At 41.0% G+C, this 26,833-nt stretch overlaps 3 protein-coding genes across 3 annotated transcripts; all 3 read right to left on the reverse strand.

Annotated features, from left to right (window-relative positions):
* Window positions 1-1,648: 1,648 nt before the first annotated feature.
* Window positions 1,649-3,237, reverse strand: LOC119740672 (G-protein coupled receptor 54-like). The gene is made up of 3 exons (XM_038216045.1): window positions 2,896-3,237; window positions 2,441-2,582; window positions 1,649-2,310 (listed from the first exon to the last, which is right to left on the reverse strand). Exons 1-3 carry the CDS (start codon window positions 3,235-3,237, stop codon window positions 1,649-1,651), a joined length of 1,146 nt encoding a protein of 381 aa, XP_038071973.1.
* Window positions 3,238-10,643: 7,406 nt separating this feature from the next.
* On the reverse strand, window positions 10,644-12,232 carry LOC119740673 (G-protein coupled receptor 54-like). The gene is made up of 3 exons (XM_038216046.1): window positions 11,891-12,232; window positions 11,436-11,577; window positions 10,644-11,305 (listed from the first exon to the last, which is right to left on the reverse strand). The coding sequence occupies exons 1-3, from the start codon at window positions 12,230-12,232 to the stop codon at window positions 10,644-10,646; spliced, it is 1,146 nt and encodes a 381-aa protein (XP_038071974.1).
* A 13,672-nt stretch (window positions 12,233-25,904) lies between these two features.
* Window positions 25,905-26,767, reverse strand: LOC119740674 (G-protein coupled receptor 54-like). The gene is made up of 2 exons (XM_038216047.1): window positions 26,426-26,767; window positions 25,905-26,121 (listed from the first exon to the last, which is right to left on the reverse strand). The coding sequence occupies exons 1-2, from the start codon at window positions 26,765-26,767 to the stop codon at window positions 25,972-25,974; spliced, it is 492 nt and encodes a 163-aa protein (XP_038071975.1). The 3' UTR covers window positions 25,905-25,971.
* Window positions 26,768-26,833: the final 66 nt, after the last annotated feature.

Consider the following 26,833-nt stretch of genomic DNA (forward strand, 5'->3'; position numbering starts at 1 on the left):
AGTTTCAACCTGCGACCTTCGGATTACCGTTCCGGTGCTCTACCAACTGTTATTTGAAACAACTAACAAAGACACGCTCTGATGAAGTAGATGGTACAAAATACTGTATAGCGGTATTTAAAATATCGATGAATCGCAACTTTAATTTACATTTATCTCATCCTCGCTATACTTTAACGAAGAAAGGGTGTGTGTATGTGGGTTTGTTTTTGCATTCAACAGTTGATGTTGATAGAGGACAATATAGGGTCAACAATTCCCTAAGGTCCACAACTGACGATCGTGAACAAAACATATGGGAGGTAATCCTAAAAAGTTAGAGTGCTTACAAAAGAGAGACAATAGACCTTCTCAAGGTGCGCCATCTTGAAAATCAAAGCGAGGCAAATAACGCACATAAATCTAGCGGGCGACAGGCCCCTCAACCGCGACCCCCCCCCCCCCCTCAATCGGGCGGGGCGAAGCCTCGTCTATACATGGTAACTCTACCAATAAGTAAATTTAAGCCACTACAACATGTAGCACTAGCGACTAGCGAGATGCGAAACAATTCCTCGAACTTTGCAAAAAACTTCTAAATATGAGAGTACTTGAATATACAGTTTTTGATCGAAAAAACAAACAAACAATTAATAAATAGGAATAAATAAATACGTAATTTTACACAAAACTATACTGGTTCTTTCGCATTTAATGTATGTTGCAAACTTAAACAGAACATACGAATACTTGTCCCTATATACTTTAAATACATCTATTTTTGTAGAAGACTTACACGAAATCTAGAAGACTTACACAAAACGATCATTTTCACCAACTGCCAAAACATAGACCACTTTGATCCTTTTCCTTTGGGACATTAAAACATGTAATATTTTTACAAATATTTATTTGGGTGATGAAAAAAAAACCAACAAAAAATTGCTGCAAACCCTTATTAGTTCTGGTGCAGAAATAGAAATTACTTTTTACCTTCACAAATTGAAGTCATGTCACAAATTGAAATATATTTTGTTAACTCTTTTTAATATACAACACACTGTAAAATTATTAACACATTTGAGCAAAACTTTGCTAATCCACGTTAGTAAATGAATCAAAAGTTGGCTAGATCTATCGTCCCATAATAGAATTGATTTTGAAAGTAGTTTTTGCTGACAGCTATGTGCAATGTATAACGACATGCCCGAAAAGACGTTCAGCGAAGCTGTATAAAGGCACACATGATAATTGATCTCAATTTATGCCTGTCTCAAAAGTAACCTATATACAGAACTACTACCCCGAAAACTGAGATTAAAGATGGTACTGGTACTAAACACCTTGTGAAATTATTCCTTCTGGCTTTATTTCATTTAGAAACGAGGAATTGTTGTGGGTGAATTCAAACGTCTAGCCAATTGATTGACTTTTGGAAATAAAAGAGTTCTGTACATAGGCCTATTTGTGCTCAAATGGACGAAATCGTGTTTCGTGATCAAAAGTTTGATCGAAAAGTGAAATGTCCACTGAGCTGAAACTTCAATAGCTTATGTTTTTAACATTCTTCTTTGCACTGTGAGTGGTGTTATTATTAACGAATAAAATGCATCAAAAGCAATAATTCTGTATGCCTTATTTAAAGGAAGCCAAATCTATTCAAATTGGCTCATTTCGATGCATGCGGCGGCGGAGGTGAGGTCTGGCAGCCGACGCTCAGACTCTCCATGCTCGTGTGCTGACACGGAGAAGGGGCCATCGCGGTAAACGCCTTGATCTGCGCGTTATCGCCACTTCTTTTTGGCGTGGTTCGTGATGAAACCGTCTGATCGCGCGCAAGCAAGTATGCCGGAAGGTGTTTTCTGAAACCGGTACCGGCAAATGGGTAAATGAAAGGGTTGACCACACTGTTCAGGTAGACGATCAAATTGGCTATGCCCGAGCCGATTAGGTAAACGGGACTGTGGCCATATAAATTGGGGTCCCACACCACCCACATCAGGAGCGCACGACACGCTAGCCACGACAGCGCATAGGCCGCGATCACAACCATGATTAAACGGAGAGTTCGGCGCATGCGTTGCGAGCTTCTGGCCGTGCTGGTACGCGACGCTGTAGCGGAACCTGGTGTCTTCTGTCGAAGCTTCAGCCAGATCTGCAGGTAGCACACGGAGATGAAAATCAGCGGAACGATGTACATTGCGATGGCGGTGTAGGTCTGGAAAACCTTCTGGCCGTATTCCCAAGGAAACCAAATGGTGCAAAAGGCATTATAAAAGGATACCAATTTGACCGAGTAGAAGATGACCGGAACATACATCGCAAATGACACTGAGAGCAAAACAAAAGCAGGAAACGAACTACAGATCAAGACCTTCAAAATAGTAACCGTGAATACTTAATCACTAGAAAGATGTCCTTAATCTTTGTTTCTTTGGCCGTTGCCTGATATGTCACTTACCAGCCCACAGAATGACAATACCGAACAGAAAGACCCGTTTGCGTCTTTCGGTGTGTTTGACGGCCTCCAGCGGATACGCAACCAATCTCCATCGGTCGTATGACATCATCGCCAACGTAAGACCCGTCACCTCACCAATAACCTGTCATCGGATGAAAGTGTCAGGGCAATGAAAGCTTTTATCCATAATAAAATTGAAAAGAGTTGTACCACTGCTGATGTATTAAGGACTCAAACGGTAAGTGGTAACTTCGTATTAGTTTATTCGTCTCCCGTAATCACAACAAAAATGGTTTGCGAGCTAAAGAAGCTGAGGAAGATCAAAGTACATTTTCAAATGCTTCATGAAAAATCCTCCGAACAGTCCAAGTAATTCAATTTTGCCTGTCTTTTCTTATAGTAAATTGGTTGAAACAAGGTGCATGTAAATTGTGTAGTACGGCCCCAATACATACGTGTCGAAGGTAGAACGTGGGCCAGCAGTTGAGGCTCACCGACACGCCGTAGCCAAATATGTCCAGGGTGACGGACAAGGCTTGAAAGACCAACAGGAGGATGTCAGTCAGCGCCAGGTTGGCGAAGGAGAAGTTGGTCGTCGTGTGCATGTCACGGTAGCGCACCACGATGAAGATAACGGCCGAGTTGCCCACGAGACCCACTGCGATCATCACAAATGTGAAGACGCCGATGGCCTTCTGGAAAGGCTGGCCGAAAGACGGGTCGACGACGAGTAGCGGCGGAGTTGGGTCTGTCTCGTTCGAGATCGGGGGTAGGGTGGATAGCACGACCGATGCCATGGTCTGTTTCTTCTGCATGCATTTGAACATAAAGTTTGGAGCCCCTGACCGCATTAGGAATACCTAATATTTCAACAATATCATTATTGCCATGAGGCTGTTACTGAAGATATTTCAGGATTAAACCATTCATTTCAGCCGTCCATATGGCTCTGTGTTAAATACGATAGTCGTGATTGCAACAACAGTTTTGTCTATATATAGAAGCTGGTGTCGGGGTGGTTACTAGGTACAGTAACTTTGTCTTGTTTTTAAAGATGAAATACATGGCCACTTTGTATGCAGTGATTCCTTTTTTGTGTACTAAACTGACGTTTGAAAAAAATTGTGTGCACATAGGCCTATATTAGGCTATTCTCATACAAACTGGTCCATGTGAGTTCACTGCAATACGAGTATCAGATAGTGCTTTCAGTTTAGTGATAGGGTTGACACAAGATTTTGGGATTTTTTTCACACAAGAAATTATCGTTTTGGGCTTACCTATATGCTTCTTAGTCTTACCTATATGCTGTGGAGAATGATACAACCTACAACCCTTTTCAACATTATACAGACAGCGGTTTATGTGAAAGGACAAGCAGACACCATTATACCAGGTGCGAAATATAGGCCTATAGAACTGCATATAAATTGGCCTTGTCATTGGAGGTATTCACACCCAAGCTGAACCCCTTCTACACTGTGAAGCGCTTTGAGACCTTTGGTATAAAGCGCTATAATTATTATAAGCACTACATTGTTGTTATTATTATTCTGTTCCCAAAAAGATATACATGTATACGGATAGAATCCGTGTCTGAATTTTGAGGCAGAAAGAAAAAAGTTTGACATACGTACCTGTAAAAGTCCTGTAAGTTGGAGCCTAAGCTTCAATGAGAACGCTATCCCGTTATGGCTTGTTACTTGTCCACGGTTTAGCCAATAAGGCCGAATCCGATATCTCGTCTAGGGATATTGTCTAGGTCTTCGTCCCGGCACTGCAAATACGTGGAGAAATGCTGACAGCAGACGTAGTCGCAACTCTGGGAGCTCGTTTCGAACAAGGCCTTATATACATTGAGGTCTCATTGGCGCATGATCGCCTGATATCACGAAAGCTCGAGCACAATTACACCTTAACGACTTTCTGTTCCGCAGCTCAATCAGAGTTTCAACGGCCGTTAAACCATGTTTTCAGTTTCCGCGCCAAACGTGACCTTTCAAAGACAACCTCGTCCCCATGGCGTCGAGCAGAACGCTACCACTGGCTTCTATGTCACCATGGTACAACTATTATATTGAATCGTTATTTTGCATCTTCAAACAGTTTGATATTATAATAAGGTTTATAACAATCGTCCATCGCGTCGCCCGTCCACTGTTGTTTGTCGTCCGTCGTCCGTGACTCGTCGCCCGTCATCCGTCGCGCATCGCCCGTCGCGCGTCGCCCCTTGTTATACACTCATATTAACAATTCGGTGAATAAACAAGACAAGGAAATTGTTTTCGACCAGGATTGGCTGAGTTAGTTCAATTCAGGGTTCTCACCACTTTTTAAGTTATCCCTGATATTTCGGTGATAAACCGATAAACCAGTGCAAACAAGGTTTTTAACTTTGCATGAATATCTTGCAGTTGCACTATTTTTTCTTCAAATATACTTTAAATACATCTATTTTTCTCTTCACAATTTTAAAATAAATAAATCAAAATTAAATGAGGCGAATGGTAATGATTTAATATTTCACATCTAGAAGACTAAACACAAAACGAGCATTTTCACCAACTGCCAAAACAAAGACCACTTTGATCCTTTTCCTTGTGGACATTAAGAACATCTAAGATTTTTACAAATATGTATTTAGGTGAGAAAAAAATAAAAGATTGCTGCAAACCCATATTAGTTCTGGTGCAGAAATTGGACTTACTTCAGAATCTAACCTTCACAGGGGATCCAATTCGCCCCTCCCCCACGGTCCCCGTGAAAATGTGTGTGTAGGCGTGTTCATCAGGCATTCAAACCGTTAACGAAAAATGCTGGAGAACAAAAGAGAACAATATCGTCCGCAACCTCGAGTCCCCATGGCTTACTTTATAACCAACCTCGTTTCCAAAAGTAAGCCCTGTATAGGAAACTTTCTTCCTGTATCCTGATTCGATACCGCAATTTGCTAATAATGGATTTATATCGTGTAGTTGGTGTTGTTATTTTCAACGTGCATTACGTGTGTTCACGATCATAGTAATTATAACGCACGTCTTCTCAATAATAGCCCTTTTCTTTCCAGATTGCTCATATTGATATGAAATGTGATACTGCATATTGGCGGGCCAGATTGTAACATTTTATAACTTCCAAAAAGTCGGGTTTTTTTCATAACTCACGGCGCGACGAATTGATGCTCTTTTTACCCCAGACACCGCAAACAAATACAAGTGCTAATGTAACGTATATGCATGCACCAGACTATTCCTCATCGTGTTCCAAAATCTTGCACATGCAAATGATCCAATACCAGGGTGAGAGAGCAGGTAGAAGTGAGTGCGTACTGCTCGCAACCCGGGGGACGAGGTTGTATCCTACGCGATTCCCAGCATACGTCCGCGATCGGGGTCGTGTACAAAACATATTGGGTGTCTTCCTAAACGGTTAAGGTACAAACAAAAGATGGACAATAAGACGTCCACGATTGACGGTGTGGATAGCATATGTGGGTGTGGGTTGGTTATCCTTTCAGACTGAAGACCTGGGACAATGGGGGTGTGTGCAATTTCAATGGGCCAGGTTCTCGGGAGAATTTCGTGTACAAACCTTATGGGAGTCCATGGCTCGACTCGAGTCCAACTCGCGTCACAATTTTCGAGGACTCGACTCGACTCGAGTCCCTATATTTCAAATGACTCGACTCGACTCGAGTCACTGTGAGCAAATGACTCTGGTCGACTCGAGTTTCTCATCAGAATGAGTCGACGCGACTCAAGGAAAGCTAATAAGACTCGAGTCCCAAAAATAAAAGTAAAACCTTGCGGAAAATATTTGCAATGACTTACGCCGGTGCCGGTTTTTGTTCACCTCACCGTTGTTCGCGAATAATGTATACATATACGTTCGTGGTTCGATCAGTGTCCCCATTAGTTGAATGACGATCTACTGGCATCCCCTTTTCACTTTCATTAAAAGTCACATGTAGTAGCCCGAATATGAAATTAAAAAACCAAAAAAAATGACTTTCCGTCCTGTGTTTATTTATTGTATGGTGTTCAAATATTTGTGACTCTAATTGACTCGAGCTAAATACTTGACTCGACTCGACTACAAGCAGTGACTCGACTCGACTCGACCTTCTTGACCTAATGACTCGACTCGACTCGAGTCACTTCTTCAAAATGAATCGACTCGACTCGAGTCACAAAAATCAGTGACTCCTTACAACTCTGTGTGTAGCCCCACAACTACGGGATTTACGCCAATGGTGTGGCGTGTTGTTTGCAAATACACATATTTAAAAAAAAAAAATTTAATGTGAAATCTCGATTTGCCTTTTTATAAAGGTTTTGGGCCGGCAGTGTTGATCAGTCTCCGCCAACCTCTACCACTAGAATCAACCCAGTTTTAAACAATCCTTGTTCTACCATTTCGTGGACACAAACGATGAACGAGCATCCTCTACCTGTATTTCTTTAACCATAATTTATTCCATTTTCTGCATGTATCAATGAAGAATCTGTGTGAACATCAATATTTTAAACACTGACACATTTATTTAGTCTAGAATGGCCTGTGAATATGGGTCTCATAAAGTTAATTGCAAAAAGGTCGCAACTTGAGAATATTAAATACCATACATAATGTAACCAACTTTAACAAACACGTTTCGTGGTTATATAACGATTAAATAATCGAACTAACATTTCTATTTACCGATGATGATAATTGTCTTTCTTGATTTCTTAATGTGAACATAAGTTTAAACCAGATTTAACAAAAAAAACGGATATTCCTTGCTCAACTAATATCAACGTTTGTTCATTTCAATCTTCGTCAAAATAAAATTGCAAAATGAATTAGGCAAAACACACTTTTCTCACAATTGGCTTGATAATTTTTTTAGCGTCAACATTAGTTAAGAGCTTTCCAATGAGAAATCACACGAAAAAAATTGGCCCACGACAAATAATCAGTTAAGCTCAATTTTTGAATTAAGAGCGGGACGCTCCGAATTCGTTCTGAACTATAGTGTGCGCAATTTCTGAACTGGAGCGCGTCATTTAAAACCACTTTTTTAACCTGTATAAAGGCCTGCAAAAATAAACAAGCAAATTTATTTGTTACAGGACATTATATTCCTTTACATTTCGTTCGGAAAAGAGCAGCGAATTTTTGGGAAAGCACATATACCAACTTTAAATGTAATATGAAAAGTGGTATGAATATTCAGAAACATCCTTAACAGCTGTAAAGACGAGTGTTATATATCATGGTTACATGTATTTAATTCTGTATTAATGAAATTGCTTACTCAAATAGGCCTAACGGAAAGGCTCCCACGCCTAAACAATAGTTCTGTAATGCTTGCTTAAATCAAGTCGGTAAGGTTCAAATTATTGAACGATTGTAATTAAAACACTGCTGGATCATCATGCCCGGTGGCTGCTGCTTGCACTTAAATCACGTCCTTCCGTTACCAAATTGGTAACAGAAGGACGGTAACGGAAGGACAAATGTTATTTTCATCAAATGTTACAACATTTGTGCTCATGTTTGAAAAATGAAAATCACTGTAAATACATTCATGTATAATGGGCATTAAAAGGACATTTATGTAACCCACCTTCACAAAAGCGGGATAAGCAGGGCAAGGTGTTCCTTACAAAGGTTGGCACAGGCATCTACAACATGTACAATGTACATGTACATACACGGTACATGTATGTCGATGTACCGGGTACTCCTACAGGAGTGGTTGCAGAAAATCAAATCATAAGGTTGCTGCCATCACCATTCATGGTTAATAGGGAAAGATACAATTTCTGTGAAGCCATTCTAGAAGCAAATTGTCAAAAATGAGATGGCAGAAAGTACTATTGGGCACTTTCATACAGTTTACATGTGTAAGACATGTGAGGTGCAATTTTTGACAAATTATGCCAAAGTTAACAACCTCAGTTTGGATGTTGATAAGTGAATTATTGTTACTACTCTAATTTGATTTCAAACATTGAAGTTAGAGCTCAATTAAAAGCAACACCTTAACATGGACATTTTTTAAAGCATAATGATTCTGATGCCATCAGGTCTACCGGTAGATGTTTTTAACTTAAATGTAGGCTGCATGGTCGGCCCCCAACCCTTTAGGTAAACCACTGAACCTATTATTATTAAAAGTTGTCGGTGAACATGTAACAAATATGTACATCGACATACAAGTGTTCAAATACTGTGTATTTTAACTTTTAAGGATTGAGGTGATGGGCCTATTTCTGTGGTAATCTTGTGTTCGTGAATGATGTTTTTTTTTGGTTGTTTTCGTTTTTCATTTATTATCATTAATTTTGCAGGCACCTATCTTTATCTCAATAGTTTCTTGGGTATTATTATTTACGTTACCGTGGAATTGCCCATTAGCAATGTTGGAAACCCGGGAAATAGTAAACGGGGATCATTCTGAGAGGATACGGCTTTTAATTACAAATCTGTAAAGAAACCGCACAGGGAAACTGACTAAAGTGTATTATAATTATTTTATGGTTGAACAAAGAAATTGAGTGGAGCGGAGTTTCAACCTGCGACCTTCGGATTACCGTTCCGGTGCTCTACCAACTGTTATTTGAAACAACTAACAAAGACACGCTCTGATGAAGTAGATGGTACAAAATACTGTATAGCGGTATTTAAAATATCGATGAATCGCAACTTTAATTTACATTTATCTCATCCTCGCTATACTTTAACGAAGAAAGGGTGTGTGTATGTGGGTTTGTTTTTGCATTCAACAGTTGATGTTGATAGAGGACAATATAGGGTCAACAATTCCCTAAGGTCCACAACTGACGATCGTGAACAAAACATATGGGAGGTAATCCTAAAAAGTTAGAGTGCTTACAAAAGAGAGACAATAGACCTTCTCAAGGTGCGCCATCTTGAAAATCAAAGCGAGGCAAATAACGCACATAAATCTAGCGGGCGACAGGCCCCTCAACCGCGACCCCCCCCCCCCCCCTCAATCGGGCGGGGCGAAGCCTCGTCTATACATGGTAACTCTACCAATAAGTAAATTTAAGCCACTACAACATGTAGCACTAGCGACTAGCGAGATGCGAAACAATTCCTCGAACTTTGCAAAAAACTTCTAAATATGAGAGTACTTGAATATACAGTTTTTGATCGAAAAAACAAACAAACAATTAATAAATAGGAATAAATAAATACGTAATTTTACACAAAACTATACTGGTTCTTTCGCATTTAATGTATGTTGCAAACTTAAACAGAACATACGAATACTTGTCCCTATATACTTTAAATACATCTATTTTTGTAGAAGACTTACACGAAATCTAGAAGACTTACACAAAACGATCATTTTCACCAACTGCCAAAACATAGACCACTTTGATCCTTTTCCTTTGGGACATTAAAACATGTAATATTTTTACAAATATTTATTTGGGTGATGAAAAAAAAACCAACAAAAAATTGCTGCAAACCCTTATTAGTTCTGGTGCAGAAATAGAAATTACTTTTTACCTTCACAAATTGAAGTCATGTCACAAATTGAAATATATTTTGTTAACTCTTTTTAATATACAACACACTGTAAAATTATTAACACATTTGAGCAAAACTTTGCTAATCCACGTTAGTAAATGAATCAAAAGTTGGCTAGATCTATCGTCCCATAATAGAATTGATTTTGAAAGTAGTTTTTGCTGACAGCTATGTGCAATGTATAACGACATGCCCGAAAAGACGTTCAGCGAAGCTGTATAAAGGCACACATGATAATTGATCTCAATTTATGCCTGTCTCAAAAGTAACCTATATACAGAACTACTACCCCGAAAACTGAGATTAAAGATGGTACTGGTACTAAACACCTTGTGAAATTATTCATTCTGGCTTTATTTCATTTAGAAACGAGGAATTGTTGTGGGTGAATTCAAACGTCTAGCCAATTGATTGACTTTTGGAAATAAAAGAGTTCTGTACATAGGCCTATTTGTGCTCAAATGGACGAAATCGTGTTTCGTGATCAAAAGTTTGATCGAAAAGTGAAATGTCCACTGAGCTGAAACTTCAATAGCTTATGTTTTTAACATTCTTCTTTGCACTGTGAGTGGTGTTATTATTAACGAATAAAATGCATCAAAAGCAATAATTCTGTATGCCTTATTTAAAGGAAGCCAAATCTATTCAAATTGGCTCATTTCGATGCATGCGGCGGCGGAGGTGAGGTCTGGCAGCCGACGCTCAGACTCTCCATGCTCGTGTGCTGACACGGAGAAGGGGCCATCGCGGTAAACGCCTTGATCTGCGCGTTATCGCCACTTCTTTTTGGCGTGGTTCGTGATGAAACCGTCTGATCGCGCGCAAGCAAGTATGCCGGAAGGTGTTTTCTGAAACCGGTACCGGCAAATGGGTAAATGAAAGGGTTGACCACACTGTTCAGGTAGACGATCAAATTGGCTATGCCCGAGCCGATTAGGTAAACGGGACTGTGGCCATATAAATTGGGGTCCCACACCACCCACATCAGGAGCGCACGACACGCTAGCCACGACAGCGCATAGGCCGCGATCACAACCATGATTAAACGGAGAGTTCGGCGCATGCGTTGCGAGCTTCTGGCCGTGCTGGTACGCGACGCTGTAGCGGAACCTGGTGTCTTCTGTCGAAGCTTCAGCCAGATCTGCAGGTAGCACACGGAGATGAAAATCAGCGGAACGATGTACATTGCGATGGCGGTGTAGGTCTGGAAAACCTTCTGGCCGTATTCCCAAGGAAACCAAATGGTGCAAAAGGCATTATAAAAGGATACCAATTTGACCGAGTAGAAGATGACCGGAACATACATCGCAAATGACACTGAGAGCAAAACAAAAGCAGGAAACGAACTACAGATCAAGACCTTCAAAATAGTAACCGTGAATACTTAATCACTAGAAAGATGTCCTTAATCTTTGTTTCTTTGGCCGTTGCCTGATATGTCACTTACCAGCCCACAGAATGACAATACCGAACAGAAAGACCCGTTTGCGTCTTTCGGTGTGTTTGACGGCCTCCAGCGGATACGCAACCAATCTCCATCGGTCGTATGACATCATCGCCAACGTAAGACCCGTCACCTCACCAATAACCTGTCATCGGATGAAAGTGTCAGGGCAATGAAAGCTTTTATCCATAATAAAATTGAAAAGAGTTGTACCACTGCTGATGTATTAAGGACTCAAACGGTAAGTGGTAACTTCGTATTAGTTTATTCGTCTCCCGTAATCACAACAAAAATGGTTTGCGAGCTAAAGAAGCTGAGGAAGATCAAAGTACATTTTCAAATGCTTCATGAAAAATCCTCCGAACAGTCCAAGTAATTCAATTTTGCCTGTCTTTTCTTATAGTAAATTGGTTGAAACAAGGTGCATGTAAATTGTGTAGTACGGCCCCAATACATACGTGTCGAAGGTAGAACGTGGGCCAGCAGTTGAGGCTCACCGACACGCCGTAGCCAAATATGTCCAGGGTGACGGACAAGGCTTGAAAGACCAACAGGAGGATGTCAGTCAGCGCCAGGTTGGCGAAGGAGAAGTTGGTCGTCGTGTGCATGTCACGGTAGCGCACCACGATGAAGATAACGGCCGAGTTGCCCACGAGACCCACTGCGATCATCACAAATGTGAAGACGCCGATGGCCTTCTGGAAAGGCTGGCCGAAAGACGGGTCGACGACGAGTAGCGGCGGAGTTGGGTCTGTCTCGTTCGAGATCGGGGGTAGGGTGGATAGCACGACCGATGCCATGGTCTGTTTCTTCTGCATGCATTTGAACATAAAGTTTGGAGCCCCTGACCGCATTAGGAATACCTAATATTTCAACAATATCATTATTGCCATGAGGCTGTTACTGAAGATATTTCAGGATTAAACCATTCATTTCAGCCGTCCATATGGCTCTGTGTTAAATACGATAGTCGTGATTGCAACAACAGTTTTGTCTATATATAGAAGCTGGTGTCGGGGTGGTTACTAGGTACAGTAACTTTGTCTTGTTTTTAAAGATGAAATACATGGCCACTTTGTATGCAGTGATTCCTTTTTTGTGTACTAAACTGACGTTTGAAAAAAATTGTGTGCACATAGGCCTATATTAGGCTATTCTCATACAAACTGGTCCATGTGAGTTCACTGCAATACGAGTATCAGATAGTGCTTTCAGTTTAGTGATAGGGTTGACACAAGATTTTGGGATTTTTTTCACACAAGAAATTATCGTTTTGGGCTTACCTATATGCTTCTTAGTCTTACCTATATGCTGTGGAGAATGATACAACCTACAACCCTTTTCAACATTATACAGACAGCGGTTTATGTGAAAGGACAAGCAGACACCATTATACCAGGTGCGAAATATAGGCCTATAGAACTGCATATAAATTGGCCTTGTCATTGGAGGTATTCACACCCAAGCTGAACCCCTTCTACACTGTGAAGCGCTTTGAGACCTTTGGTATAAAGCGCTATAATTATTATAAGCACCACATTGTTGTTATTATTATTCTGTTCCCAAAAAGATATACATGTATACGGATAGAATCCGTGTCTGAATTTTGAGGCAGAAAGAAAAAAGTTTGACATACGTACCTGTAAAAGTCCTGTAAGTTGGAGCCTAAGCTTCAATGAGAACGCTATCCCGTTATGGCTTGTTACTTGTCCACGGTTTAGCCAATAAGGCCGAATCCGATATCTCGTCTAGGGATATTGTCTAGGTCTTCGTCCCGGCACTGCAAATACGTGGAGAAATGCTGACAGCAGACGTAGTCGCAACTCTGGGAGCTCGTTTCGAACAAGGCCTTATATACATTGAGGTCTCATTGGCGCATGATCGCCTGATATCACGAAAGCTCGAGCACAATTACACCTTAACGACTTTCTGTTCCGCAGCTCAATCAGAGTTTCAACGGCCGTTAAACCATGTTTTCAGTTTCCGCGCCAAACGTGACCTTTCAAAGACAACCTCGTCCCCATGGCGTCGAGCAGAACGCTACCACTGGCTTCTATGTCACCATGGTACAACTATTATATTGAATCGTTATTTTGCATCTTCAAACAGTTTGATATTATAATAAGGTTTATAACAATCGTCCATCGCGTCGCCCGTCCACTGTTGTTTGTCGTCCGTCGTCCGTGACTCGTCGCCCGTCATCCGTCGCGCATCGCCCGTCGCGCGTCGCCCCTTGTTATACACTCATATTAACAATTCGGTGAATAAACAAGACAAGGAAATTGTTTTCGACCAGGATTGGCTGAGTTAGTTCAATTCAGGGTTCTCACCACTTTTTAAGTTATCCCTGATATTTCGGTGATAAACCGATAAACCAGTGCAAACAAGGTTTTTAACTTTGCATGAATATCTTGCAGTTGCACTATTTTTTCTTCAAATATACTTTAAATACATCTATTTTTCTCTTCACAATTTTAAAATAAATAAATCAAAATTAAATGAGGCGAATGGTAATGATTTAATATTTCACATCTAGAACACTAACACAAAACGAGCATTTTCACCAACTGCCAAAACAAAGACCACTTTGATCCTTTTCCTTGTGGACATTAAGAACATCTAAGATTTTTACAAATATGTATTTAGGTGAGAAAAAAATAAAAGATTGCTGCAAACCCATATTAGTTCTGGTGCAGAAATTGGACTTACTTCAGAATCTAACCTTCACAAATTGAAGTCATATCACAAATTGAAATATTTTTATCATTGTATTTGATATACGATACACTGTAAAATTATTAACACATTTGTGCAAAACGTTGTGGGTCCGCGTTATGAAATGAATCAAAAGTTTGCTAGATATATCGTTCCATAATAGAATTGATTTTGAAAGTAGTTCATGGTTTAAGAGTCCTTTTTGCCGACAGCTATGTGCAATTTATAACGACATGTCCGAAAAGACGTTCAGCGAAGTTGTATAAAGGCACACATGATAATTTATCTCAATTTATGCCTGTCTCAAAAGTAACCTATATACCGAACTACTACCCCGAAAACTGAGATTAAAGATGGTACTGGTACTAAACACCTTGTGAAATTATTCCTTTTGGCTATATTTCATTTAGAAACGAAGAATTGTTGTGGGTGAATTCAAACGTCCAGCAAATTGATTGATTTTTGGAAATAAAGAGTTCTGTACATAGGACAATTTTTTGGACGAAATCGTGTTTCGCGATCAAAAGTTTGTGCACGATTTTTTTTGCCATTGTTTTCTCGAAAAGTAAAATATCCACTGAGCTGAAACTTCAATTGGTTATGTTTTTAACATTCTTTTTTGCATTTTGAGTGGTGTTATAACTAATGAATAAAATGCATGAAAAGCAATAATTCTGTCTGTATGCCTTATTTAAGGGAGCCAAATCTGTTCAAATTGGTTCATTTCGATGCATACAGCCAACTGACACACCTGAGCGAGCAGGACACTCAGCGGGCAACCCGATTAAACACAATGCCCAGGGCTCACAGCCAACTGACACACTCGAGCGAGCAGGGAAACCCACACTAACACAATGCCCAACAGACAACCAATCAGAATCCACCAATACAAGCACTCCCAATCCTAACACAGCCTACTTAAGGAGTAGCATCTCCAACTCTCTTCAGTCTCCTGACGAGTTCAGACGAGTTCCTGACAAGTGCTTTTAGAACTTAAAGCAGGACTATTCTTATCAGAACAAAAACTACTTAGCGAAAGTTGATAATAAGCAGGACAATTTAAAGTATCTTAGCAGTAGTTATTACCACATGGTGTTACCGTAGACCGAAACGATACCATTACTCCACCATGCAAAGCCTCAAATCTTATATCATATCAGTGTACTTCACAATAAGATCTTTGTCTCTCTTTAAGGAATCAACTAAACGGCTATTTGCAACGGTTCTTGTAAAGTGATAACAAACTATTAAGATAAAACCCAGGCGTGATGTCGCAGAAAACAAGTTTACGTTAAACTTTCGTTACCCTCGGCCGTGAAAGAGTGCTTTGCCGAGGTGCACAGAGACTATGTGCAATGAAGTGCAATGAAGTGGTATGTTGCTTAACGCGTCGGGCAGTAATTGTAAAACGCGTCGTTACATGCTATTGAGCTATTACACAAGAATCAATTCATTTTCGCGTTGAAGATTCACAATAAGTCTCTCTTGGCTCCCGCATTTTAAAGCAATTTGAGTATAAATCTAGGAACTTTAGCATTCCATTTGTTGTGTTTGGCCCCATGTTACTACTATCATAACATAAGTCAGTGGCTGGGCGGGGGGGGGGGGGGTGTGTTGCGATCGACCACAATATACATATAATTCGGTCATTACTGTCAGGTCGAAGTTTTCGTAAATGTTCTCGTTCAAACTACAAAGGTTGTCAAGATTGCAAGGAAAGTAAAGCTCCCGATCTAATCCCCATAATCCAGTGGAAGTACTGGTAACACTTCAATTCAAATGTGCGCATGCACTTATACGTCCTTTAACCTTACACAAAAACAATGCATTGAAAGCGTTTGTACTCCGTTTTCGATACTATTTTTATACATTCAGACTACAGGTATTAGAAAGTCACCATAAAACCTCAAAATCACGACTTTTTTTGTTTCTCAACACAAAGCTCTAGGGGATCCAATTCCCCCTCCACACGGTCCCCGTGAAAATGTGTGTGTTGGCGTGTTCATCAGGCATTCAAACCGTGGACGAAAAATGCTGGAGAACAAAAGAGAACAATATCGTCCGCAACCTCGAGTCCCCATGGCTTACTTTATTTCCAACCTCGTTTCCAAAAGTAAGCCCTGTATAGGAAACTTTCTTCATGTATCCTGATTCGATACCGCAATTTGCTAATAATGGATTTATATCGTGTAGTTGGTGTTGTTATTTTCAACGTGCATTACGTGTGTTCACGATCATAGTAATTATAACGCACGTCTTCTCAATAATAGCCCTTTTCTTTCCAGATTGCTCATATTGATATGAAATGTGATACTACATATTGGCGGGCCAGATTGTAACATTTTATAACTTCCAAAAAGTCGGTTTTTCCCATAACTCACGGCGCGACGAATTGATGCTCTTTTTACCCCAGTCGCCGCAAACAAATACAAGTGCTAATGTAACGTATATGCATGCACCAGACTATTCCTCATCGTGTTCAAAAATCTTGCACATGCAAATGATCCAATACCAGGGTGAGAGAGCAGGTAGAAGTGAGTGCGTACTGCTCGCAACCCGGGGGACGAGGTTGTATCGTACGCGATTCCCAGAATACGTCCGCGATCGGGGTCGTGTACAAAACATATTGGGTGTCTTCCTAAAAGGTTAAGGTACAAACAAAAGATGGACAATAAGACGTCCACGATTGACGGTGTGGATAGCATATGTGGGTGTGGGTTGGTTATCCTTTCAGGCTGAAGACCTGGGACAATGGGGTGTGTGCGATTTCAATGGGCCAGTTCCTCGGGAGAATTTCGTGTACAAACCTTATGGGAGTCCATGGCTCGACTCGAGTCCAATTCGCGTCACAATTTTCGAGGACTCGACTCGACTCGAGTCCCTATATTTCAAATGACTCGACTCGACTCGAGTCACTGTGAGCAAATGACTCGGGTCGACTCGAGTTCCTCATCAGAATGAGTCGACGCAACTCGAGGAAAGCTAATAAGACTCGAGTCCCAAAAATAAAAGCAAAACCTTGCGGAAAATATTTGCAATGACTTACACCGGTGCCGGTTTTTGTTCACGTCACCGTTGTCCGCGAATAATGTATACATATACGTTCGTGGTTCGATCAGTGTCCCCATTAGTTAAATGACGATCTACTGGCATCCCCTTTTCACTTTCATTAAAAGTCACATGTAGTAGCCCGAATATGAAATTAAAAAAACCAAAAAAAAATGACTTTCTGTCTTGTGTTTATTTATTGTATGGTGTTCAAATATTTGTGACTCTAATTGACTCGAGCTAAATACTTGACTCGACTCGACTACAAACAGTGACTCGACTCGACTCGACCTTCTTGACCTAATGACTCGGCTCGACTCGACTCGAGTCACTTCTTTAAAATGAATCGACTCGACTCGAGTCACAAAAATCAGTGACTCATTACAACTCTGTGTGTAGCCCCACAACTACGGGATTTACGCCAATGGTGTGGCGTGTTGTTCGCAAATACACATATTTAAAAAATTTTTTGTAATGTTCGTTGGCACGTACACGAGTGAAATCTCGATTTGCCTTTTTATAAAGGTTTTGGGCCAGCAGTGTTGATCAGTCTCCGCCACCCTCTACCACTAGAATCAACCCAGTTTTAAACTATCCTTGTTCTACCATTTCGTGGACACAAACGATGAACGAGAATCCTCTACCTGTATTTCTTTAACCACAATTTATTCCATTTTCTGCATGTATCAATGAAGAATCTGTGTGAACATCAATACTTTAAACACTGACACATTTATTTAGTCTAGAATGGCCTGTGAATATGGGTCTCATAAAGTTAATTGCAAAAAGGTCGCAACTATACATAATGTAACCAACTTTAACAAACACGTTTCGTGGTTTTAAAATTTTGTAATACAATCTGTTTGCTTTTTTGGTTCTTTTATATAACGATTAAATAATCAAACTTCCATTTTCTTTGACATTTCTATTTACCGATGATGATAATTGTCTTTCTTGATTCCTTAATGTGAACATAAGTTTAAACCAGATTTAACAAAAAAACGGATATTCCTTGCTCAACTAATATCAACGTTTGTTCATTTCAATCTTCGTCAAAATAAAATTGCAAAATGAATTAGGCAAAACACACTTTTCTCACAATTGGCTTGATAATTTTTTTAGCGTTAACATTAGTTAAGAGCTTTCCAATGAGACATCACACGAAAAAATTTGGCCCACGACAAGTAATCAGTAAAGCTCAACTTTTGAATTTGTTCTGAATTATAGTGTGCGCAATTTCTGAGCTTGAGCGCGCCATTTAAAACCACTTTTTAAACCATCAGGCTGATACGATTATTTATTGTGTAGAATAGTGTTGAAATGATATATTAGCAGATCCCCATTTAGTCAATGTCTTTGTTAGAGGGGCACTATAGTCAGAAGCAAGGGCGGATCCAGAACACAATTTTTTGGGGGGCCAAAACAATTTTTGGCCCCCCAAAAAGTGGGTCAAAAAATTACGGCGTGGGGTTCGGGGCCTGCTTAAGGGCCCCGAAAAAAATTTGGATTCTAGATGCTCTGTGGTGCGATCTGAGGCAATTTCTGACCACTTTAACCAATGTTTTTTTTGTGGAAAAGATGGTGGTGTACTCATTGCCTGCCTTTATTGCGATGTCACATAAAAAAAAAATTGGTTTCGTTTTGAGGGGGGCCATGGCCCCCTTTGGCCCCCCTGGATCCGCCCTTGGTCAGAAGCCATAAACCAGTATGCCATACAGCCAGAGATCACGCCCAAAGTCACGATGCTTACATTAGCGCAATTTCACACCAAAGTGGACATGACACCAAAAATTCAAATGCCTATGACTTAAACAAATTTTGTATCAACTGAAAGCTAAAAGTCTATATTTTCAAGATTTGAAGTCGGAATTTAATTTTTGATACATTTTGGTACCAAAAAATAGGGTTACGTAATAATCCTGTTTTAATCCTAAATGTGATTAATAGTGATATGAAAGTATTCTACCAATACATGCAAAAATTTGTACAAATGCCATGAATTTCTGTCATGAGAAAGTATAGGTCATGAAAAATTAACTGATTTTTTTATATTGTTTTTACGTTTTGCGTAATTTGTTTTACTTCTGTGACTTCTAATAGTTTAGCCTTTGAAAATGTCCTTCCGTCACCGGAAAATATATATATTTTTAATTTATTTTAATAACTTGCAGTATGAATGCAATGAAAGGTTAGGTTTAATTAATTAAATCACGTCCTTCCGTTACCAAATTGGTAACGGAAGGACGGTAACAGAAGGACAAATGTTATTTTCATCAAATGTTACAACATTTGTGCTCATGTTTGAACAATGAAAATCACTGTCAATACATCCCTATATAATGAGCATTAAAAGGACATTTAAGCAACCCACCTTCACAAAAGCGGGATAAGCAGGGCAAGGTGTTCATTACAAAGGTTGGCACAGGCATACAACATGTACAATGTATATCTACATGTACATACACGGTACATGACTTTGTATGTCGATGTACCAGGTACTCGTACAGGAGTGGTTGCAGAAAATCAAATCATAAAGTTGCTGCCATCACCATTCATGGATAACAGGGAAAGATACAATTTCTGTGAAGCCATTCTAGAAGCAAATTAAGTCAAAAATGAGATGGCAGAAAGTACTATTGGGCACTTTCATACACTTTACATGTGTAAGACATGTGAGGTGCAATTTTTGACAAATTATGCCAAAGTTAACAACCTCAGTTTGGATGTTGATAAGTTAATTATTGTTACTACTCTAACTTGATTTCAAACATTGAATTTAGAGCTCAATTAAAAGTGTAGCGCTTCATGGTGTATCTACACGTGCGTCAGGAGGGTGAACCGAGACGGTGCTTGCCGCGGCCTACTTCACTTCTTACGGGTCCGAATTCCTCGTAAAAAGACAAGCCCGCAGGATTACTGGATTAATCCCAGGCTTGAGTCCGATCCGGCAACTTGGGTCTCGAACGCAAAGGAGACGGATTGGTGCAGAAACACGAGAACACTAGAAGTTCTGGAAGAGTTTTGGTAACAACCATGTGACAATGTTTATCATACAACAACGACTGATCTAAGATGGCGGCGCCCACAAAAAAAGATAAATTGATCACTGGTCACGTGACCGCATAAACCTGATATATTGAGTAGTACGGGTGGCGTATGAACTGGCACTACAAAAGCAACACCTAAAAATTGACATTTTTTTTAAAGCATAATGATTCTGATGCCATCAGGTCTACCGGTAGATGTTTTTAACTTAAATGTAGGCTGCATGGTCGCCCCCCCAACCCTTTAGGTAAACCACTGAACCTATTATTATTAAAAGTTGTCGGTGAACATGTAACCAATATACTCCAGTGTTCAAATACTGTGTATTTTAACTGTTAAGGATTGAGGTGATGGGCCTATTTCTGTGGTAATCTTGTGTTCGTGAATTATGTGGTTTTTTTGTTGTTTTCGTTTTTCATTTATTGTCATTAATTTTGCAGGCACCTATCTTTATCTCAATAGTTTCTTGGGTATTATTATTAACGTTACCGTGGAATTGCCCATTAGCAATGTTGGAAACCCGGGAAATAGTAAACGGGGATCATTCTGAGTGGATACGGCTTTTAATTACAAATCTGTTAAGAAACCGCACATGGAAACTGACTAAGTGTATTATAATTATTTTATGAATCTAAAAATTAATGTGGCCTGACGTTGCGAACTTAGCAAGTTCTTCTTCAGAGGCTGAAGAAGAACTTGCTAAGTTCGCAACGTCAGGCCACATTAATTTTTAGATTTATATATTTCAGGTCCATCCAGTCAGTAAGCAGTTTGCAGCAGTCTTACTTTTCATAATTATTTTATGGTTGAACAAAGAAATTGTCTGGAGAGGAGTTTCAACCTGCGACCTTCGGATTACCGTTCCGGTGCTCTACCAACTGTTATTTGAAACAACTAACAAAGACACGCTCTGATAAAGTAGATGGTACAAAATACTGTATAGCGGAAATAATATCCGGTCAATTCACTATCAATTCATTTAAAATATCGATGAATCGCAACTTGAATTAACATTTATGTCATCCTCGCTATACTTTAACGAAGAAAGGGTGTGTGTATGTGGGTTTGTTTTTGCATTCAACAGGGGATGTTGATAGAGGGCAATATAGGGTCAACAATTCCCTAAGGTCCACAACTGACATCGTGAACAAAACATATGGGAGGTCATCCCAAAAAGTTAGAGTGCTTACAAAAGAGGGACAATAGACCTTCTCAGGGTACGCCATCTTGAAAATCAAAGCGAGGCAAACAACGCACACAAATCCGGCGGGCGACAGGCCCCTCAACCGCGACCCCCCCCCCCCCCCCCCGCCTATCGGGCGGGGCGAAGCCTCGTCTATACATGGTAACTCTATTAATAAATAAATTTAAGCCACTACAACATGTAGCACTAGCGAGATGCGAAACAATTCCTCGAACTTTGCAAAAAACGTCTAAATATGAGGGTACTTGAATATACAGTTTTCGATCGAAAAAACAAACAAACAAATTAATAAATAGGAATAAATAAATCAGTGATGTAGTGCCTTGATGCTGGGCCTTGGCCTTAAGGCTGCCTTAAGGCTGGATTTTAGGGCCTTGGCCTTGACCTCGAGACTTGAGGGCAAAAGCCTTGGCCTTGAGGGTTCAGGGCCTTGCCATTTTGAGTCAAGGATCTTCAAGGCCCATAGATTTTTGCATTTTCCAGATAAATCTGTTCGAAATTTTGCTGTTACCATTTTAATCGTATTACGATGGAGGAGGGAAGCACCATATAGATTTGTGTGTTGGGCACACTTCCACTTTTATAGCATCACATGTTGTTACCATTGTAGTAGATTTGCTGCAACAATATTCCGTACACTTGTGGGGCTAATGAGATGATCACTTTAATTGCATATAATTATGGAATAGATCTGATTGGTTGTATATGTCTCCCTGATAAGTGCTAAAGATTTGCATGTATCTGTTTTAGATAATGCTGATATTTCTGACCATGTTGGGCCAGCAAATAAAAATTTCCCAAATCAGTTTCTTGGATCCCCCTTTTGTTACACTTGGGAGAATTGTGTGTTAATGTAGAAGTAAATCATTATTTTGTTTAGTTAAACCTTATTGAAGACCTGAACTTATACTTTAATAGATACAGTGCAGTCATAAAACGGTGTAGGCCTATGCGAGCATGTTGATTGCAATTAAAGAAATGTTGTTCTTCGTAACGAGCAATTCGTGATGATAAAGGCGGATCCAGGGGGCCAAAAGGGGCCATTGCCCCCCCCCCCCCAAAAAAAAATACGAAACTATTTTTTTTTATGTGACGTCGTAATAAAGGCAGGCAATGAGTACACCACCATCTTTTTCCAAAAAACATCGTTTAAAATGGTCAGAAATTGCCTCAAATCGCACCACAGAGCATCTCGAATCCAAATTTTTTTCGGGGCCCTTAAGCGGGACCCGAAGCCCAAGCCGTAATTTTTTGACCCACTTTTTTTGGGGGGGGACCAACATTTCTTTGCCCCCCCCCCCCCAAATTGTATTCTGGATCCGCCCTTGCGTGATGATGTGTCACTCATGTGACTATAATTAGTTCTATATCAGTGGTCATTTCATAAAACAGGGCCTTGGCCTTGGCCTTGAGGGTTAAGCCTTGGCCTTGGCCTCGAGGCTTGAGGGTCAAAGCCTTGGCCTTGGCCTTGGCCTTGAGGGTCAAAGCCTTTGCTCCAACACTGAAATAAATACGTAATTTTATACAAATTTTATACAAACTGGTTCTTTCGCATTTAATGTATGTTGCAAACCTAAATAGAATATACGAATACTTGTCCCTATTTTTTTTTTCAAATGTACTTTAAATACATCTATGTTTCTAGAAGACTAACACGAAATCTAGAAGACTTACACAAAACGATCATTTTCACCAACTGCCAAAACATAGACCACTTTGATCCTTTTCCTTTGGGACATTAGAACATGTAGTATTTGTACAAATATTTATTTGGGTGATGAAAAAAAAAACATTACAATATTGCTGCAAACCCTTATTAGTTCTGGTGCAGAAATAGAAATTACTTTTAACCTTCACAAATTGAAGTCATGTCACAAATTGAAATATATTTTGTTAACTCTTTTAAATATACAACACACTGTAAAATTATTCACACATTTGAGCAAAACTTTGCGTATCCATGTTAGTAAATGAATCAAAAGTTGGCTAGATCTATCGTCCCATAATAGAATTGATTTCGAAAGTAGTTCATGGTTTAAGAGTACTTTTTGCCGACGACATGTCCGAAAAGACGTTCAGCGAAGTTTTATAAAGGCACACATGATAATTTATCTCAATTTATGCCTGTCTCAAAAGTAACCTATATAATAATAAATAATAATAATAACGGAGTCGTATATAGCTCACGTATCTACCAACAATTAGGTACTCAAGGCGCTGGTTATTATGTCTATATACCGAACTACTACCCCGAAAACTGGGATTAAAGATGGTACTGGTACTAAACACCTTGTGAAATTATTCCTTCTGGTTATATTTCATTTAGAAACGAGGAATTGTTGTGGGTGAATTCAAACGTCCAGCCCATTGATTGATTTTTGGAAATAAAGTGTTCTTTACATAGGCCTACTTGTGCTCAAATGGACGAAATCGTGTTTCGTGATCGAAAGTTTGTGCATGTTTTTTGTGCCATTGTTTTCTCGAAAAGTAAAATATCCACTGAGCTGAAAATTCAATTGGTTATGTTTTTAACATTCTTCTTTGCATTTTGAGTGGTGTTATTATTAACGAATAAAATGCATGAAAAGCAATAATTCTGTATGCCTTATTTAAAGGAAGCCAAATCTATTCAAATTGGCTCATTTCAATGCATGCGGCGGCAGAGGTGAGGTCTGGCAGCCGACGCTAAGACTCTCCATGCTCGTGTGCTGACACGGAGAAGGGGCCATCGCGGTAAACGCGTTGATCTGCGCGTTATCGCCACTTCTTCACTCTACCGGCAGAGCCGGTAGAGCTGCTCCGCACGGGAGTCAATGGAGCGGAGCCAGTGGATCTGCTCCGCACAGGAGTCTATGAAGCGGAGCCGGTGCAGCTGCTCTACACAGGAGTCAATGGAGCGGAGCTGGTGGAGTTGCTATGCACGGGAGTCAATGGAGCGGAGCCAGTGGAGCAGAGCTGATGGAGTTACTCCGCACGGCAGTCAATGTAGTGGAGCCGGCGCAGTTGCTCCACATGGGAGTCAATGGAGCGCAGCCGGCACAGTTGCTCCGCACGGGAGTCAATGGAGCGGAGCCAGTAGATCTGCTCCGCTCAGGAGTCTAGGGAGCGGAGCCGGTGCAGCTGCTCTACACAGGAGTCAATGGAGCGGAGCTGGTGGAGTTGCTATGCACGGGAGTCAATGGAGCGGAGCCAGTGGAGCAGAGCCGATGGAGTTACTCCGCACGGCAGTCAATGTAGTGGAGCCGGCGCAGTTGCTCCACATGGGAGTCAATGGAGCGCAGCCGGCACAGTTGCTCCGCACGGGAGCCAATGGAGCGGAGCCGTTGAAGCTGCTCTGCACAGGAGTCAATGGAGCAGAGCCGGTGGAGTTGCTCCGCACGGGAGTCAATGGAGTAAAGCTGGAAGCCCCAAACCAACAATCTTGATCAAAAGGGTTGGAGACCGCTGATGCTCCCTGATAAGTTCGACGGAAGCTCTGCATGGTCTCACTGTTTGTGCCATTTTGAGAGCGTAGTGGCAGTCAATCATTGGAGTAAGGCCGAAAAGGCGATGTTCCTCGCCTCCCATCTAAGGGGGACGGCCCAAGAGGCACTGGGGGATATGGCGCCAGAGACGCAGAAGGAATACTCCTCCATCCTGGACATTTTTGAATAACGGTTTGGGGTGACATAACAGATTCCACTTCATCAGGCTCAATTATCGATGTGCACACGAGGACGCGATGAGTCATTCAGTGACCTGGGACAATCAATTTGACCTTTGGTAGCCAATAGCTACCCAAAGCTACCCATGCAGTTCCGCAAAGATTTAGCGGTGGAAGCCTTTCGCAATGCACTGGGGGACGAGCAATTGCAGCGCCACATTTTTGGCGTGGTTCGTGATGAAACCGTCTGATCGCGCGCAAGCATTCCGCGTAAGTATGCCGGAAGGTGTTTTCTGAAACCGGTACCGGCAAATGGGTAAATGAAAGGGTTGACCACACTGTTCAGGTAGATGATCAAATTGGCTATACCCGAGCCGATTAGGTAAACGGGACTGTGGCCATATAAATTGGGGTCCCACACCACCCACATCAAGAGCACGCGAGACGGTAGCCACGACAGCGCAAAGACCGCAATCACAACCATGATTAAACGGAGAGTTCGGCGCATGCGTTGCGAGCTTCTGGCCGTGCTGGTACCCGACGCTAAAGCAGAACCTGGTGTCTTCTGTCGAAGCTTCAGCCAGATCTTCAGGTAGCACACGGAGATGAAAATCAGCGGAACGATGTACATTGTGCTGGCGGTGTAGGTCCGGAAAAGCTTCTGGCCGTATTCCCAAGGAAACCACATGGTGCAAAAGGCAGCATAAAGGGATACTATTTTGACCGAGTAGAAGATGACCGGAACATACATCGCAAATGACACTGAGAGCAAAACAAAAGCAGGAAACGAACTACAGATCAAGACCTTCAAAATAGTAACCGTGAATACTAAATCACTAGAAAGATGTCCTTAACCTTTGTTTCTTTGGCCGTTGCCTGATATGTCACTTACCAGCCCACAGAATGACTATACCGAACAGAAAGACCCGTTTGCGTCTTTCGGTGTGTTTGACGGCCTCCAGCGGATACGCAACCAATCTCCATCGGTCGTATGACATCATCGCCAACGTAAGACCCGTCACCTCACCAATAACCTGTCATCGGATGAAAGTTTCAGGGCAATGAAAGCTTTTATCCATAATAAAATTGAAAAGAGTTGTACCACTGCTGATGTATTAAGGACTCAAACGGTAAGTGTTAAATTCGTATTAGTTTATACGTCTCCCGTAATCACAACAAAAATGGTCTGCTAAGAAGCTTAGGAAGATCAAAGTACGTTATCAAATGCTTCATGAAAAATCCTCCGAACAGTCCAAGTAATTCAATTTTGCCTGTCTTTTCTTATAGGAGAATTGAAACAAGTTGCATGTACATGTGTAGCACGGCCCCAATACATACGTGTCGAAGGTAGAACGTGGGCCAGCAGTTGAGGCTCACCGACACACCGTAGCCAAAGATGTCCAGGGTGATGGACAAGGCTTGAAAGACCAACAGGAGGATGTCAGTCAGCGCCAGGTTGGCGAAGGAGAAGTTGGTCGTCGTGTGCATGTCACGGTAACGCACCACGATGTAGATAACGGCCGAGTTGCCCACGAGACCCACTGCGATTATCACAAATGTGAAGATGCCGATGGCCTTCTGGACAGGCTGACCGAAATACGGGTCGACGACGAGTAGCGGCGGAGTTGGGTCTGTCTCGTTCGAGATCGGGGGTAGGGTGGATAGCACGACCGATGCCATGGTCTGTAGCTTCTGCATGCATTTGAACATAAAGTTTGGAGCCCCTGACCGCATTAGGAATACTTA

This window comes from Patiria miniata, unplaced genomic scaffold, assembly GCF_015706575.1.
Source record: "Patiria miniata isolate m_02_andy unplaced genomic scaffold, ASM1570657v1 HiC_scaffold_5, whole genome shotgun sequence".
Lineage (NCBI taxonomy): Eukaryota > Metazoa > Echinodermata > Asteroidea > Valvatida > Asterinidae > Patiria > Patiria miniata.

Excerpts from the sequence above, each read along its gene's own strand:
- LOC119740673 (XM_038216046.1), bottom strand. The coding sequence starts at position 12,232 with ATGGCATCGGTCGTGCTATCCACCCTACCCCCGATCTCGAACGAGACA. Across the intron at positions 11,578-11,890 it reads CCACGTTCTACCTTCGACAC|GTTATTGGTGAGGTGACGGG; the intron begins GTATGTATTGGG and ends ATCCGATGACAG. Across the intron at positions 11,306-11,435 it reads TATTGTCATTCTGTGGGCTG|TGTCATTTGCGATGTATGTT; the intron begins GTAAGTGACATA and ends TTTTGCTCTCAG.
- LOC119740672 (XM_038216045.1), bottom strand. The coding sequence starts at position 3,237 with ATGGCATCGGTCGTGCTATCCACCCTACCCCCGATCTCGAACGAGACA. Across the intron at positions 2,583-2,895 it reads CCACGTTCTACCTTCGACAC|GTTATTGGTGAGGTGACGGG; the intron begins GTATGTATTGGG and ends ATCCGATGACAG. Across the intron at positions 2,311-2,440 it reads TATTGTCATTCTGTGGGCTG|TGTCATTTGCGATGTATGTT; the intron begins GTAAGTGACATA and ends TTTTGCTCTCAG.
- LOC119740674 (XM_038216047.1), bottom strand. The coding sequence starts at position 26,767 with ATGGCATCGGTCGTGCTATCCACCCTACCCCCGATCTCGAACGAGACA. Across the intron at positions 26,122-26,425 it reads CCACGTTCTACCTTCGACAC|GTTATTGGTGAGGTGACGGG; the intron begins GTATGTATTGGG and ends ATCCGATGACAG.